Raw genomic sequence first — 18,002 nt, forward strand, 5'->3', positions numbered from 1 at the left:
CAGCGGTTTCACACAGCGCGAGCCGCGGAAACTTTCTCGCGAGGCAAACGTCCGTCTTCGCACGACCGCGTTTTCAAATTTTTGCCTCGCAGGGAAATACCGTTAACCAATTTGCTCGACAAGATGGCGTCATTCGAGGTAGCTCGCTGTGTGGACCCGCCTTATCACTATGGTCACGGAATAAAATCAGATATTGTCTATTTCATGCTATTTATCTAAATACAGGCGCCCTAGACAAAATATCCTAATTTATTCCATTCCCATAGAGATTCCGGTACTGAATTTCTGATTCAGCCCATGTGTGGTGTGTATCAGTGTAAAGTCTAAGATAAATTCGCGCTTCTAATTTAACAGTAGATGGCGCTGTATGGTTTCGTACACTGTAATCTGTGGGTTTTTAACCTTATTCAGTTGGGTATCGGTTTCGTGGACAAGGCACTGTACAGCGGCATCTATTTTTGGCTGTCGAACTAGAAGGCACGAGTTTTCTTAGACTTTATGCATTTTATACAATCTTTGATTGTAGAGTGAGCAATAATTATGCCTTTTGAATTTCACAGTCGCAACATGAATTATGTCAGTATTTAAAGATTGTAAATAAGAACAAATAACTATTGTTTTACTAAAACCTAGTCTTACGGACCTACAGTCTTGTAAAAGCAGAACGCAGCTATCTGCTAGAGTAAGAAAATAATATAAGTAGGTGTTACCATAATACTCTACCGAATAGCTGCCCCTTTGCGAACATGAATAGCGAAGTCAATGACCCGATTGTGGTAGTCAAAAGGTTACAGAGTAGAGACATATACACCGTGTTTTTATTGAATTCCGTTAACTTCGGGGTATAGTTAAGTACGTTTATAAGAACTAAATGGCATAGTTAATTTTCAAAAAAAAAAATTTTTTTTGTTTTCTTTTTTGTTTTTTTTTTGTTTAAAAAGTAATTAAATGTAGCATATAGCGTTGTTGTAACACGGGCATTACATTTAACTCAACCAAACAATTGAAATCTGTGACATATCAATGTCATTTCGTACATCAATCGACCGAGATTGTACTTAAGTTTAGTAGCAAATGTATGAACTCATTCTAAACACTAATCAATATGTAAGCCGGCCCTAAGGCAAGTGTACACGCTTGTAGAGGCCTTATAGTAAAAAAATAAATTATGGATTATCTCCGAAATGGACTTAATTAGAACATCGGTGTCTTTGAGAAAGTTACTTGATTTAAGCTCAGGAATGCACCCTTGAAATTAACGGAAATAAAAAAAAACACGGTGTAGAAACGTATTTTTTGTGATCAGATTAAGTACAACTATTTTCACTAGACTTATATCGACCGGGATATGAACCGTGATTACCTTTTTGTTTTCGAGCTCCCGATATTTCGACGCAGTCACATGCATCTTGTTCACGGGTAACTCGATACGAGTTCTCGGGTCGGGTCGGGATATAAGTCTAGTGAAACCAGGCGTGGCTCACTCCGCGATTTCGTCGCTTTGCTACAGGTAGCTAAAAGTACATCCGTTCCACACCAATTTTGGGGTTTGCCATAAGCCGCGCGTGGCGCTGTCGCCACCTAGCGGCCATATCTGTGCTGATTGTAACAGACGCGTTTTGTTAGAGAGTGAGTCTTTTGTACCTAGTACTATTATTTATTCTGTGGTGAAACTAAAATCATTCAAAACTGTTACAACTATTTTTTCAATGGGTGTGGGAACTATACTTCGTTTTTTAGCATTATAAAAAGGATAAACAATCTTGACGCGTCTTCTTATTGAAAAACGCTTTAAAAAAAGTAAGTATTACTTATGAAAACAAAAGAATGTAAATGATCATATATTATGCTATATAATTGTTACATATCTGCTGTGACTTATCTAAAGACACCTCAAGATTGTTTACCATTTTTTAAAAACGTAGTATGTACAGTCGCCATCAGATATATAGGAGCGGCCAAGGTGTTCACAATATCTGAACACGCGCTCTAACGCCCTGACAATAGAGGCGTGTTCCGATATTTGTGAGCACCCTGGCCGCTCCGATATATCTGATGGCGACTGTATGTAATATCATCTACGCGGTACTACTTTAGTTTATATTATGTCAAATAATACCTAAATAATGTATTTTTCAAGTCTTCTGACGTAATATAAAGTTATTGTAGCCAACTAGCTCTGCCTGTGATTTTGCCCGCCTACAAATCTTTTAAAACTTATAGTTTCAACCCCATTTTCATCCCCTTAGGGGTGGAATTTCCTAAAATAGTCTGTCATAGTTCAATTCTGCTTTACATTTTTATTTTGATATGTTTTAAATTTCAGTGCAGACTGCATTGTCAATGTAACGCGACTGTTTTATATGTGACGTCATCTATGAAAAGGGACTTTATTGTCTATGGCGCTTACGCCATTATTAACGAAGCTCCGATACGAATACTATGCCGCGCGACGCTGTGCGGCGTAAGCGCCATCGACAATAAGGTCCCTTTTCATAGATAATGCTCCATATATTTAGATATACGCTTTTATTATGTCTCTGCTCTTAAGTTGAATAAGTACAGGATTTATTTATCAACAACGATATTAGAGGTTAGCCGACGCATTAAGTTCTAATGCAACATTTTTACATACATTGGAAAATCTGTATGGCGTTTTTTAAAGTCACGCTCGAGAGGTATTATCCGAATTCGTAACTCAGAGATAGGACATACGGTAAAATAATAGCGAACTCTATCCACCAAATTTTATTGAAATCTGTCAAAAAAATCCACAACATAATAAAAATCAGATGGTATAAACGCGCCATTACACTACACTTTTCCATTGCATAATGGTCGCTCAGAATATTATGAAACAACAAAATAGTCACTATTTTATGAACCGTTGATAATTACCGACATTTTATTTATCATCGTTATGTACAGTTCGACTCGTTTTTAATCAAATGTAATACACTGCGTTATACTTAAGGTCTTTTTCAGTCTACTTTATAAGGATTTGTAGCGCCTTAAGTATTATGTAATGTAACTAATACGCCTTTAACCCTTTTCTTGACACAAAAAGTCACAATTAAAGAATATAGAGTCGGACCATTGAGATATTATTACTATAGAGAAGCCATAACCAAACAATCACATGGTCGCAATGGCAACCTGTACCACGCAACCAAAACGTCGTAAGCGCTGTAAAATTCATTTAGGTCCCGATATTTACGCTCGCTTCTATGGTTTGTTGTCAAAACAACATCAACTCATGGCGCGCAATACTGGTTATGTGTGGGTATATACGTTAGTAATAATAACCTAAACGCGTAAGCGCCATGAATTTTACGGCGCTTACGACGTTTTGGTCGCGTGGTACCGGTTGCGATTGCGACAATTTCCTTGTTTAGCTATAGTAATAATAACTCAATCTTTGCGGCTAAATAAAACAAGAAAAAAACACCATGCATATTTTAAAATACATTGCCAACAAAAGGGTTAAAGGACAAAATTCTAAGTATATTTAAGCTAATATATTTCTGTTAAGTCCATTGTTGCATTTTATTTTTCCAAAGTGGTGTCAGTTGAAGAAATGGCGTGACTCGGTTTTTATAATAATTTTCTGTATTAAGTACAAACATTTAAATTCAGGTATTTGTTAACCGACTTTAAAAAGAGTCTCAATTCGTCGGAATCTTTTTTTAAATATCTGAAGTACAGTCAACTGTAAAAATATGTGTGTAGACAACTTACTCAAAAATATGTCCCATAGTTCTTAATTCACTGACATAAGAGTTATGGGACATATTTTTGAGATGAATTGTACACCCATATTTTTATGTTGACTGTACAAGTTAGTCTTTTCTTGGATCTGGATATGTCGCTTATTGTTAAGGGTGGTATTCCATCTGTCCAATATGTATGTCCAATATGGCGTCTCACTCTCTCTCTCAAGCAAAATGTAAGACAAAACACACATTGGACAAAGTTATTGGACAGGTGGAATACCACCCTAAGGGCCACTTGCACCATCCCACTAACCCGGGGTTAACCGGTTAAATCTGGAGTTACCATGGTTACCAGTACAATTTGACACTAGTTTAACGGCTTAGCGCCGCTTGCACCAACCCACCGTTAAACCGTTAACCCAGTGCTAAATTACATTGGTAACCATGGTAACTCCAGGTTTAACCGGTTAACCCCGGGTTAGTGAATGGTGCAAGTGTCCAGTAAACGGTTAACCCCGGGTTAGTGAGATTGCCTGCTGCCTGATTTGCTGTCTCGGCATGTTGACAATATCTGATCTAATGTTTCTTTCTCATATTCATAATATTGACCTTACAGAAGGCTCTACCAAATTATAGTTATTTTCTGATAACCGAGGCGCCTCATTTCTAGAAAGCCTGTTGATGATTTCTTACAAAACAAATTTGCACCTTATGGTGAAATAGTTGTTTAGAGTTTATATACTTACAATATGGGCACATTTAGACGATGCGAGAACTCGCATGCGAGTTTCATTACATTGCGGGTTTTGATCGGTCGGTTGAATTGGACGTAACCAACAGTCCGCAATGTAACTAAAATCGCATGCGAGTTCACGCGCCGTCTAAATCAGCCCTATGGCTGGAATAGAGCATGGTAATGTAATTCGAATAAATAAAGGTTTGAATGTGTATTTAGAACCCAAAATTATGTGTAAATCAATTTTCATGTATACAAACTTTTTATCTTTTTTTTTTTATTTAATCTAAATTATCTCATTTGAGAGTATTACTGTAACTATAGTTGGTCAAGCAGATCTTGTCAGTAGAAAAAGGCGGCAAATTTGAAAAATGTAGGCGTGAAGGGATATCGTATCCTAGAAAATTTGAATTTCGCGCCTTTTTCTACTGACAAGATTTGCTTGACCATCTATATGTATTATGATCACAATTTACTTTTAAATTGACTATTTATTCAGTTTTTTTTTTGGTTTTTGGTATTTTGTTTAAACGGTGTGTTGGAAAGTTGTTGTTTTATCTATACTTAAATATTATCCTAATAGTACAATGTCCCGAAAATCCATTGAAAAGATATTAAAATCAAATTTTGAATTTTCTTATGACCATAACGGTCTTAGAAATAAAGGAAAAGTGGAAAGATTCACTGAACTCGTGCTATATTAGCTGTGCGTTAGTATCTTTTTAACTGTACCCCTACCACGAGTTACTGACAGTGTCAAAACTGACATATACGCTAACGGCTATGTAACTTACTTTCTAGCTCATACTGACATACTAGTGCAAGCGAGATGAGATGAGTGAAAGTAAAATACGCAGACGTTAGCGTACCTATATGTCAATGTTGACACTGTCAGTGACTCGTGGTAAGGGTACCGGACTGTTATGTAATTTATAACAGACCAAAGTTCGCCTAAGATATATACCTGTTCAATGGATTTTTCTGCTACAATGTATATCTATGAATTATGTTGACCGTCCTCACAGTTCCTTATAAATCACATTGAACATGATATTATGTAATTAAATATATATCATTTGTGTCGAAGTCTAGTCAAAGGTCCCACTTTGTAGCTTACCATAAGGACGAAATTTGCTTGTATCTTTGTACGAATAAACTGTCAAAGTGTCCTTATGGCAAGCGACAAGTGTGACTTTTTGCTTGGAAACGACATATTTATTCAGAAACAGTTTTGCTTTAACCTTTTGAACGCTTTAATTCGTAAACAAAAACGTCACTTACACGCCAAGGTAACGGACGCAAGCGAGCTAACGTACCTTAAGGCGTATCCAGACTAGTCAATTTTTCGGCAATCTGATTAAATTGCCCGATCGAATCAGGACGTGCGGACGCAAACGCCAATTTGGCTCGCCGAATTCAACCGCTGATAATGACCGATATTACTGATAAAATGAGGTGCGGACGCAAGAATACCAATTTGTGACGCCAGTATTTTCATTCTGGGGCAATTTTTCAATTTAGAGGGATCACCATAAATCTAAAATTGGTGATTAAATTGGAGATTGACATCAATTTCATTTCTGTCTTCCCGTCGGGATACCGCTTTACTTGAATGTATCAATGCTACTTTGACAGAGTAAGCCATAACACTTAGTTGTCCATGGCGTTGTAGGCACGACTAGTGATGACGACTTAGGTGTTCTTGGCGTTCAAAAGGTTAAAGTAAACAGATTTCTATCTTTTGACAAAAATGCCAAATATGGTAAAACATGGAAAAGGTTGTCATTTAATATTTTGTCTATTATTTGAAGCAAAACTATCGAATTCTCAATTATTGTAACAACCTACCTAATATGTAAGTAACTTATCATTCCTTGTCTATGTTGGTTCAAGGTATTTAGGTGTGATGGTTAATATTGTATGTCCGGAGATCATGGATCAAAATAACTCTAGTACATTCGCTATCAGATATATCGGAGCGGCCAAGGCGCTCACAAATATCTGAACACGCACTCTATTGTCAATGCTTTAGAGTGCGTGTTCAGATATTTTTGAGCACATCGGCCGCTCCGATATATCTGACGGCTACTGTACATTATTTTCGCTTAGTGAAAGCTGCAAAGATAAAATAAGGGCAATACAGGTAAGCGTGGCATACGGTTAAGTATGGCTGGACTTCACATTTAGCGTTTGCGTCTAGTCAACTCTATGCGTGCTGCTCGACGCAGCGTTGGCGCACTGCGCAGCGACGCCATTTTCCATACAGTTGACTATACTCTGTATCTTTAGGTATTTAAATAAAAGAAAACAAATTCTACCCTCAAATGGCTCCTTAAGCCAGTTGAGGGTAGATGAAAACGTTACATGATCAAATAATGTAGGTTAAAGTCGGGTCGTTCAGTGACAGATCCTGGCGGTTTTGTATTTGGTTGGTTAACCAATAAACGTTATAACTACCCGAAAATATAAAAATTGTTTGTTTACTTTTATTTAAATGCCTTAAGATACAGACTTATAGACGCTGAAGCTCGGAATATGCTAGTGTAGGGTGACTGAGGCCTATTTACACATTGATTAGTGTTCAATGTGTAAACAGGCAACATGCCCCAATGTGACGGCCAGCCACACTTCTCCCGCAGCCACACTTATCCGTAGATATGTCTATATATGATCTAGATGTGATTTTGGTCCGTGGTTGATAAAGAACATAATGTTATTACTTATTATTTCCTTTAGCTTAAGATTGGGCTTGTATGAAAGTAATTGAGCGATTGTAGACCAGTCTAGATCGGCTAACATTTTACATGCAAAAGTTATTATTGGAGTTTTCCCTATATTATATACAGTCAGATGCAGAGATAACTGACCCCCCTGCATAGAAATTTGTAACCAGGGGGGGGGGTCATCCATCTCTGCAGCTGACTACATACAAACGAATGCCAATAAAATCTTTATTGGACCTTAAGAGCTACCAAATTGATCTCGCATGAAAGTTAAGGGAAAATGAAGCTTCGTTTCAAATATTAATTCTTACAGGTTGGAGTATTTTGTACTGTATTCTATAGACACTAAGATCCACTTTCGCTCAATAGGTTTGAGAACAAAACAGTCAAACTTGTGTCTTGTGTAAGTAAAAGTGGATGTACGGGAATTGAGAATAAACCATTGTTTTTATATTTAGTTTTGTTTTATTTATCATATGAAATTGTGTACAACAAAACTCTTAAATGACCTTCGCCTTATACTCTGTATCTTTAGGTATTTAAATAAAAGTAAACAAAATCTACCGTCAAATAGCTCCTTAAGCCAGTTGAGGGTAGATGAAAACATTACACTATTAAATAATGTAGGTTAAAGTCAGGTCGTTCAGTGACTGATCCAGGCGGTTTTGTTATTGGTCGGTTAACCAATAAATGTTATAACTACCCGAAAGTGTACAAATTGTTTGTTTACTTTTACTTAAATACCTAAAGATACAGTCTATAGGTCCTTATTTCTTTACAATAAGATCTACGAATTGTCCGTTGACAGTGTGGGTCATTGACTTATATAAAGACAGGCCTTACGGGCACTAAGAATGGCTAGTTCAGCGGTGTCACTCACGAATTCGAGCCAATCGTGCAATCTAACGCAACTATTTTCTGTATCTTTAGGTATTTTAATAAAAGCCGATAAAAGTAAACAAAATCTACCGTCAAATGGCTCCTTAAGGTAGTTGAGGATAGACGAAAACATTTTACGATCAAATAATGTAGGTTAAAGTTAGGTCGTTCAGTGACAGATCCAGGTGGTTTTGTAATTGGTCGGTTAACCAATAAATGTTATAACTACCCGATAATGTGCCATTTGGTTGTTTACTTTTATTTAAATTCCTAAAGATACAGTCTATAGGTCCTTATTTCTTTACAATAAGATCTACGAATTGTCCGTTGATAGTGTGGGTCATTGACTTATATAAAGACAGGCCTTACGGGCACTAAGAATGGCGCTAGTTCAGCGGTGTCACTCACGAATTCGAGCCAATCGTGCAATCTAACGCAACTAGTTTCGACCAATCGCGCGCGTGATGCGAACTCATCAACCAATCGCGTTGTAGCGGTGTCACACCATAATCTGTGGTCACACCTTGTCACTTACTTGTTACAATTATCAGCATAAATGTGTAAGTATTCATAGGTCAATGAACTTGGTGACTCCTGTTTGGACTATTTGTAATGACCTAATGAGGTAAAAATCTGAAAAGGATCATTGGTAAAACCTGTATTATCTTTAGTTTATATTTATAACACAGAAAATGTGCATGAAATTGCGCAAACAAAATTAAATTATTTATCCATTAGGTACGAGTATCAGGGGGAAGGAAATTTATTGATTTGTAAATTATATTTCGAAGTAATACCTAATATAGGTATTTTAATGTATAATGTAATTTATTAATGTATAACTAAGAGATATTTGTTTTTGATGCTTTCCTTTAATAGTATTTTTAGGTAGGTAGAGTTAGACCAAGATAAGTCTGCAACGACTTTTAGCACACGCAGTGCAAACTTCTAAACCGCTAATTAAACGTTTGAAAAATGACAATACCCTTGAGACCGCAACTCTCGCGAATCCACTCTGGACGGCCGGCAAAAGCAAGACAGAGGCAGAGAATCCTGCCCCACCCACCGGGTTCCTTCGGGTGACAGAAATCCCCAGGAGCACTCAGGTACGTGGGGTCGCTACTCTCCAGCTCGCCACATTTTGACCTGTGCGTTGACTGATTGCACTGAAGGGGTGATCTCTGTCCCTACCCCTAATGTGCAGATTATTATTACCTTACAGTTCAGTATACATCATTTTAATTACAGATAATGATTTCCTTTACCTACATAAAAACATTATTGCCATAAATACCTTTAATATTTAACTGTTACGGTAAACGGAAAAACCGATTCGAAATTTTAATAAGATTGATTTAAAATTACCTCATTATAATATGATTATTGCGGACATGTGAGTAAACATATTTAATATTATCACAAATGGTAATTCGGACTGACTACGGAAAACGGCGACATGGTCACGTATGCAGTAGGTAAATATACCTAAAACTGCAGAATTGAAACTACTTATAACAAAACTCTCGGCATAATGCTGCGTTTCCGCCAAAGATGTGCGTGTGCAGCTTTGGTGGAAACGCAAACGCAGCCTTATGTTTGGCATCAAGCTTTAAGACCGAGCGAGGAATGTTCAGAATAAGAGATCCGACGCCGCACCACTATACAAGAGAGTGGGATACGTCATTACCAAACTAAAATGGAGTTGGGCGGGACATGTTGCAGAGTGATGGCAGATGGAATAAAAAGCTGTAAAATGCTTCTAGTCTTTTTGTGGTTGACACTGGGAAAAGTAATTAATTTGTAAATACTCTTACAGAAAAAGCCGGAGTTAATTTAAGAATTTGCCACACATCATGTATTTGCTTGAGGATGTAATGTCTTAATTTCTAAAGGTACCTATATGTATTCATAAAGGTACAGCGAGTAAAATATATGTTATTTGACTGGCAGTACGAAGAGTATAGGATCCGAATTCCCGAGGGAGGTGGATATAAAGTGGTGCGTAAATTTGAGTCGGGTCGCTTGTTTATTAAAACGCATGTATTAACGCAAGGGATGACCTCTAACGATCATTAGGCATTTTAAATTCGTTATTAGTTCTCTATTTAATATTAAAAATTGAATTCAATAACTTTTGATTCATAGTTGTTATTTACCTACACTAATTGCAGAATGTAGGTAGGTATGTCTAGACTAGGTAATTATTGAATATTCATTCGATTGTGTTCCCTAAATCTCGTGAAATAATTCCAAGTGACTGATTTTCCTTCATTTGCGGTTGTTATTGGGTTTGGGTTTGGGTGACCATTGGGGCAGTACCCCTAATAGCATTTTCTTGTAGGGATTTTGTTGGGCCTTTGTTTACGTATTAGTTGGGCAACCGTTATATTTGGCCGTACGATTTGCTGGAGGGCCCTCGACAAAGGCCCTCCCGAAGATTCCCAACAGAGGGCCATAAGATTAATTTTTTCGTTGGGCCTATTTAAATAAATCATACAATTATTCAACGGTGGTGGTTTTGGTTGGGCCGTGGTTGGGCCTATACTAGAGATGGGTAACTACCCGGGTAAATACCCGATATTTATCTGTAGGTAAATATCGGGTATTTACCCGCGGTTAGACCCGCGGGTAAATACGCGGGTATTTTCGTTTTTCTTCTAAATTTGATGTGTTTAATGGTATGTGAGTATAAATAAGATTAATTTAAGTATTTTTTTATAATGTGACATAAAATGTATGTTCAAACTAATTACGAAAAGGTTGTTTTGAGGTGAAGTTCGATTTTAACATATCAGTCCAATTATGAAAAGCGTGTAAAATCATTCCCTGGCTTCCGGAAATGTTTTGAAACGCTTTTAATATACATTCGAAAGATGAAAATAAAGACTACTTATGAATGATAATAAAAAAAAATGTGCAGAATCACAACTTGGGAAGCTTATAAGTCAAATACAGTTAGTTATAGGACAAAAATGTTTATAACCTTTTTTGTAGAAAATTATGCCTACTTTAGTTTGTACATATAACACTTTTCGATATTAATGACAGATTCCAAGAAATATGAAAAAGTTCACTTTTACCCCCCTCCCCCCAACCACACCCCCCGCCGACCGAAGTTAGAATGTGTATTATCAACGTATAAGTACGATAATTTACTCAAATCTAAAAAAAATACTCTTATGACGGCCTTTTTTTAATATTTATCAAAATTGTACTAAAAATTCCTTAGTTACAACTGCAGGTTTCAACTAAACCATTTCATTTTAAATGACACACAATAATTACAACCATTAACTCGGTTTATATCTCCACTTTAACACAAATCGACATGTGCAACAAGAAATGAATCTACCCGTCCATTTGGGTAGATACGGGTAAATACCGGGTAGATGGGTATTTACCGGGTATTTACCTGGGTGGGTAAATTGGGTAAATACCCGCGACCCATCTCTAGCCTATACACATTTGTTTGATGGTTGGTTAATTGTTACATTTGGCCGTACGATTTGCTGGAGGGCCCTCGACAAAGGCCCTCCCGAAGATTCCCAACAGAGGGCCATTAGAGTAATTTTTTCGTTGGGCCTATTTAAATAAATCATACAATTATTCAACGGTGGTGGTTTTGGTTGGGCCGTGGTTGGGCCTATACACATTTGTTTGATGGTTGGTTAATTGTTACATTTGGCCGTATGGCTTGCTGTAGGGCCAACTGCAAAAAAATAAAAAAGGGCAATTTTTTCGTTGTGCTTCTGTTTGCAAATTCAACAATTACCCAACGGCAAGTCAGGTAGGTCGGTAGGTAGTCGTGCACCAGGTTGAAGGCCCAACACAGCTTGTCCCACAAAGGGCCAACATTGTAACTTTAACGTTGGGCCTTGTGTAGGATTCTTACAATACTACCGTAGGTAAATAGTTGTGTAATTTATAGTGTGCCTACAGTCTAATTATGTAATGGGCTTTTGTTTACGAGTCCTACAGTTACCCTACGTTAAGTAAGTGGTTGTGTAATACGACGTTGGGCCTTTGCTGATAAATATTACAATTACACTACGGTAGGCATTGGTTGTATCCACATGAAGGCCCTAGGCTAGGCAGCAGTTGTTGTTAATCTTCTCTGTATCGTTCCAATTTTAGTATATGTACTGCCGAAGCAAGTACACTTACTATACACTCTAATTTGTATATATGTCGCAGTCGGATCGTATAATCCGCCGTATTACATTACGGCTAGCCGTTTTCAAAAACAGGGGCGTTTTGAAATGCGGCGGTTTAACGATTAGCCGGATTGAATGCGGCTGAATGAGAATCCGCCGGAATGTATTCGGCGCCATACGTTCTTCAACACGGCTAGCCGTAATGTAATACAGCGAGTCATTAGCCGCCGCTTTGACAGTTTTTAGTTCCCATTTTTAACACCCGTGGCACTGCCTGACAAACGCTGGGGTGTCCATCAAAAATGGAGTTCGTCGGACTGTTTCTTTTCAAAAAACATTTCTTTCGCAACTTAACTAGACGGAGCTCCGCTTCGCGGGGCTCCTATTTCTGAGCGGTTTGTCCTTCGGGCATCTGAAGCTACCTAACGAACCTAACCTACCTACCTATTGATTTAGTGAGACGTCCGTGAAAACATTACACTTTGGGGAAAAAAGCGTAGGTAGGTAAGTAGGTTAGGTTCGTTAGGTAGCTTCAGATGCCCGAAGGGCAAACCGCCCAGAAATAGGAGCCCCGCTTGCGGGGCTCCGTCTATTTAAGTTGTGAAGGAAATGTTTTGGAAAAGAAACACATGTAGTGCGGTGGGACCATGGTAAAAATAAATTAAATTGCAAACATTGTCAAACTCCGGTTACGTGGGCGACCGAAAGAACTGGTCACTCTACAATCTAAAATAGTAGTACGATGCGGCTAAACGTTGGCCGCCTTATTGAAGAACGTATCGCAATGACAATCCGGCTAATCGTCGAACCGCCGCATTTCAAAACGCCCCTGTTTTTGATAACGGCTAGCCGTAATGTAATACGGCGGATTATACGATCTGACTACGACATATATACTAACCGCACTTCGAAACTTCGTAAGCGAGATTTATGTTATTTGAGATTTAAATTGAGAAAATGTTGGTAAAATAGATTTTTTTTAATTAATGTATAAATTTTATAGTTATAGCTATTAGATTTATAAGTTACTTTTAAAAAATATTATGATTATATCCGGAATAATCGAGAAAATAACTATAACTTCGATGTTTGGAGACAGTAACGCCATCTAGTGACGCCACAAGCAAACTCAACTGGTATTGTTGGGCATCAGTACCACAGCCAATGTTGGTAAATGCGATATTTGTGCTCACTGGGCCAACGAATGTTATCGTTGTTTAGCCACCGGTACCAAAATACACAAAGGCCCATTGTTAGGCGTCAGTGCCACAGCCAATGTTGGTAAATACGATATTTGTCATCATTGGGCCATCGGATGATATCTTTGACTAGCCAACGTTACCAAAATACACAAAGGCCCATTGTTGGGCATCCGTGCCACAGCCAATGTTGGTAAATGCGGTATTCGTCACCATTGGGCCAACGAATGTTATCGTTGTTTAGCGAACGGTAGCAAAATACACAAAGGCCCATCGTTGGGCCTCAATGCTACAGCCAATGTTGGTAAATGCGATATTTGTCGTCATTGGGCCATCGTATGATATCGTTGATTAGCCAACGTTACCAAAATAAACAAAGGCCCATTGTTGGGCATCAGTGCCACAGTCAATGTTGGTAAATGCGATATTTGTCATCATTGGGCCATCGGATGATATCGTTGATTAGCCAACGTTACCAAAATACACAAAGGCCTATTGTTGGGCATCAATGCTACAGTCAATGTTGGTAAATGCGATATTTGTCGTCATTGGGCCATCGGATGATATCGTTGATTAGCCAACGTTACCAAAATAAACAAAGGCCCGTTGTTGGGCATCAATGCTACAGCCAATGTTGGTAAATGTGATATTTGTCGTCATTGGGCCATCGGATGATATCGTTAATTAGCCAACGTTACCAAAATAAACAAAGGCCCATTGTTGGGCATCGGTGCCACAGCCAATGTTGGTAAATGCGATTTTTGTCATCATTGGGCCATCGGATGATATCGTTGATTAGCCAACGTTACCAAAATACACAAAGTCCGCGGTGTTGTGTCTCAAGCAAACTGTACAGTACAACACTGATAGGAAGACACCAGTGTATGCGTGCTTCCTAGACTTATCAAAAGCTTTCGATTTGGTTGCCTACGACGTTCTGTGGAGCAAGTTAGAGTGCGAGACTGACCTGCCCGGTGATGTTATTGACATGTTTAAGTACTGGTACAATAACCAAACGAACTTCGTCAGGTGGGCGGACTCGCGCTCGGACTTGTATCGGTTGGAATGCGGTGTAAGGCAGGGGGGGCTGACGTCACCAAAATTATTTAATTTATATATGAACACGTTAATCGTTGAGCTCAGCAGAACCAAAATCGGATGTTCTATTGATGGAACATGTGTCAATAATATCAGTTACGCGGACGATATGGTGCTGCTGAGTCCATCGATTGGCGCTCTCAGGAAGCTAATCAGTGTGTGCGAGGACTACGCGGGGGCCCATGGACTCAGGTACAACTCGAAAAAGAGCGAGTTGCTAGTGTTTAATCCGCGCGGTAGCAAAGTTGACACAGTGCCGCCCGCTACACTAGGCGGAACGCAACTAACGCGAGTGTCAAAATTCAAATACCTGGGTCACTGGGTCACTGACGATCTTTCGGACAACATTGACGTGGAAAGGGAGCGTCGGGCATTGCCGGTCCGGAGCAACATGTTGGCGCGCAGGTTTGCGAGGTGTACTACAGAAGTAAAAACGACGCTCTTTAGAGCTTTCTGTCAGTCATTCTATACCTGTAGCCTGTGGGTCAACTATACGCAGCGGACCATCAATGCCCTCCGAGTTCAATATAATAATGCGTTCAGGATGCTGTTGGGATTGCCGCGCTACTGTAGTGCGTCAGCCATGTTCGCAGAGGCGCGCACGGATGGTTTTCACGCCATTATGCGTAAACGGGTCGCCTCGATGGCACGCAGGGCGCGGTCCAGCTCCAATAGCATCCTCAACGCATTAGCAAACCGTTTAGACTGTCCACTCACTAAAGTGCTTATCGCCCTACATGTCAGGCCCCGGATTGTATAGCATAGTTTAGTTTAATTTAATAATTTATACTATTTAATTTTCAAAATTTCAAAATTATCTATCTGGACATGCTTATATTATATTAACCTTGACATACCGACTTTAAATTTATATTTGTTTTTATTTTAATTTTTATTTAATTTGTAATGTCTAAATGTGAATTTTGAATTTTTGAATTTTAATAATTTAATTTTATTATGACTTAAGTGTTAAGTTAATTTAATTTAATGAATTTGTGATTTATTATTTATTTCTAATTCTTTTTGTAATTTTTATGTATATGGACTATTTGTCTGAAATAAACGTTACATTACATTACATTACAAAGGCCCATTGTTGGGCATCAATGCTACAGCCAATGTTGGTAAATGCGATATTTGTCGTCATTGGGCCATCGGATGATATCGTCGATTAGCCAACGTTACCAAAATAAACAAAGGCCCATTGTTGGGTATCAGTGCCACAGCCAATGTTGGTAAATGCGATATTTATCATCATTGGGCCATCGGATGATATCGTTGATTAGCCAACGTTACCATAATACACAAAGGCCCATTGTTGGGCATCAATGCTACAGCCAATGTTGGTAAATGCGATATTTGTCGTCATTGGGCCATCGGATGATATCGTCGATTAGCCAACGTTACCAAAATACACAAAGGCCCATTGTTGGGCATCCGTGCCACAGCCAATGTTGGTAAATGCGGTATTCGTCACCATTGGGCCAACGAATGTTATCGTTGTTTAGCGAACGGTAGCAAAATACACAAGGCCCATTGTTGGGCATCACTGCCACTGCCAATGTTGGTAAATGCGATATATGTCATCATAGGGCCAACGATATTATCGTTGTTTAGCCAACGGTACCAAAATACACAAAGGCCCATTGTTGGGCATCTGTGCCACAGCGAATGTTGGTATATGCGATGGTGGGCCAATACAAAATTAATGTTGGCTACAGAACGAACCTCATCCCAACGTTTTCCCTACCGTTGGCACCGTGGGCCCCAACGAAAATGCTACTAGGGACGTGAGTATGTTACGAATGTTACGATATGATTTGTCACGTTGACAGTCCATGAAATGACGTATCCCTGGAAGAAGTTACCTATATAATGCGAACTCGCGCGCCGCTGTATCAATAGTTTCACCCACGCAACGGCGCGCCATCGACGATCGACATTCAAACTAATCCCGAAGGGAAAAGTGAAGACAGCCTTTAAACAGGTAAGTTTTTTGTTATTTTTTGGGTTAGGAGTGATTTTTTCTATTGCTGTTATAATAAATTATATTACCATAAGTTTATATACCAACCATTTTATATAGTAATAAAAGGCATAGGCAATATAGGCAAAGGGGTAGATAATACATAGGTAGGGTAGAAAAGGGGTTTCAGTCGATGTGTGGAAGGGCGGCACCGTCGTTGAACCCGAGCCACCTGGCAGTAATAGTACATTGTGCAACATGGGGCGTAAGTTGAATATTGCACACGAGATTGATTTATAGACTCGAGTTTACAATATTATTACGCCCCGAGTTACACACAATGTTTTTCATCACACTTGCGATACAAAAATTAAGTATAAAGACAAAAAACTGTTAACTATGGCACTAGAAACTTCATAACTCCCTAGGGAGAACGCTTTTTCTATAACTCCCGCTAAACCTGCGTGCAATTCCACATTTACTGAGCGAATGTGATGAAAATTATATTACCTACCTACTATACATTATTAAATAACTTAAAATTAAAAGTTATGAGGAGTTCGGTTAGGTTTCAGTTTTACCATTTTAGATTTACATTTGTAATTTGCTCTTTATTTGCCAGAATTATTAAAATTACATTATTCCTCCAATACTTAGATTATTTCACATCAATTTGTATTATTTTTCATCTCTCTTCACTTCACTTTTACATGTTAATCGCTTTACCCACTCCAGCGGGCTCAGCACGGTTCCATTTTTATCGACTATCACTATGCGCGTCCCTTTCGCACTTACATACTTGTTAGAACGTGACAGGCATGGTGACAAGGGATAAAAACGCGACCGTGCTAAGCCGCCAGTTTAGTAACATTTCGTTTCAAGATTGTTTCTGACATTGTTTCTTTATTTATTTTTCTTTCTTAGATATAGTTATAACATATAATGTAATATAATAGTCGTAAGTCTCATGTAAACGTTTTGGTGCTACACTGTAAGTTTATATTGAAATAAATAAATGAAATGAAATGAAATGAAATGAAGATAGATTTGGTAGGCACATTAAAATGTAAGTAAGTAGGTAGTACGAAAGAGAGGAAGAAAGGTACGTTATGTTCTATCTGATGTACATCAGATAGAACATAACGTAGTACAAGGGCGAACTTATCCCTGATAGAACATAACGTAGTACAAGGGCGAACTTATCCCTGATAGAACATAACGTAGTACAAGGGCGAACTTATCCCTGATAGAACATAACGTAGTACAAGGGTGAACTTATCCCTGATAGAACATAACGTAGTACAAGGGCGAACTTATCCCTGATAGAACATAACGTAGTACAAGGGCGAACTTATCCCTGATAGAACATAACGTAGTACAAGGGCGAACTTATCCCTGATAGAACATAACGTAGTACAAGGGCGAACTTATCCCTGATAGAACATAACGTAGTACAAGGGCGAACTTATCCCTGATAGAACATAATTTAGTACAAGGGTGAACTTATCCCTGATAGAACATAACGTAGTACAAG

At 38.5% G+C, this 18,002-nt stretch overlaps 1 protein-coding gene across 1 annotated transcript; it reads left to right on the forward strand.

The window, feature by feature from the left end:
• Positions 1-14,392: 14,392 nt before the first annotated feature.
• LOC134798057 (uncharacterized) lies at positions 14,393-15,262 on the forward strand. Its single transcript, XM_063770384.1, has one exon. It carries the CDS (start codon positions 14,393-14,395, stop codon positions 15,260-15,262), a length of 870 nt encoding a protein of 289 aa, XP_063626454.1.
• The last annotated feature ends 2,740 nt before the right edge of the window (positions 15,263-18,002 follow it).

The sequence above is a fragment of the Cydia splendana genome, chromosome 16 (genome assembly GCF_910591565.1).
Source record: "Cydia splendana chromosome 16, ilCydSple1.2, whole genome shotgun sequence".
In the NCBI taxonomy this organism is placed as follows: Eukaryota; Metazoa; Arthropoda; class Insecta; order Lepidoptera; family Tortricidae; genus Cydia; species Cydia splendana.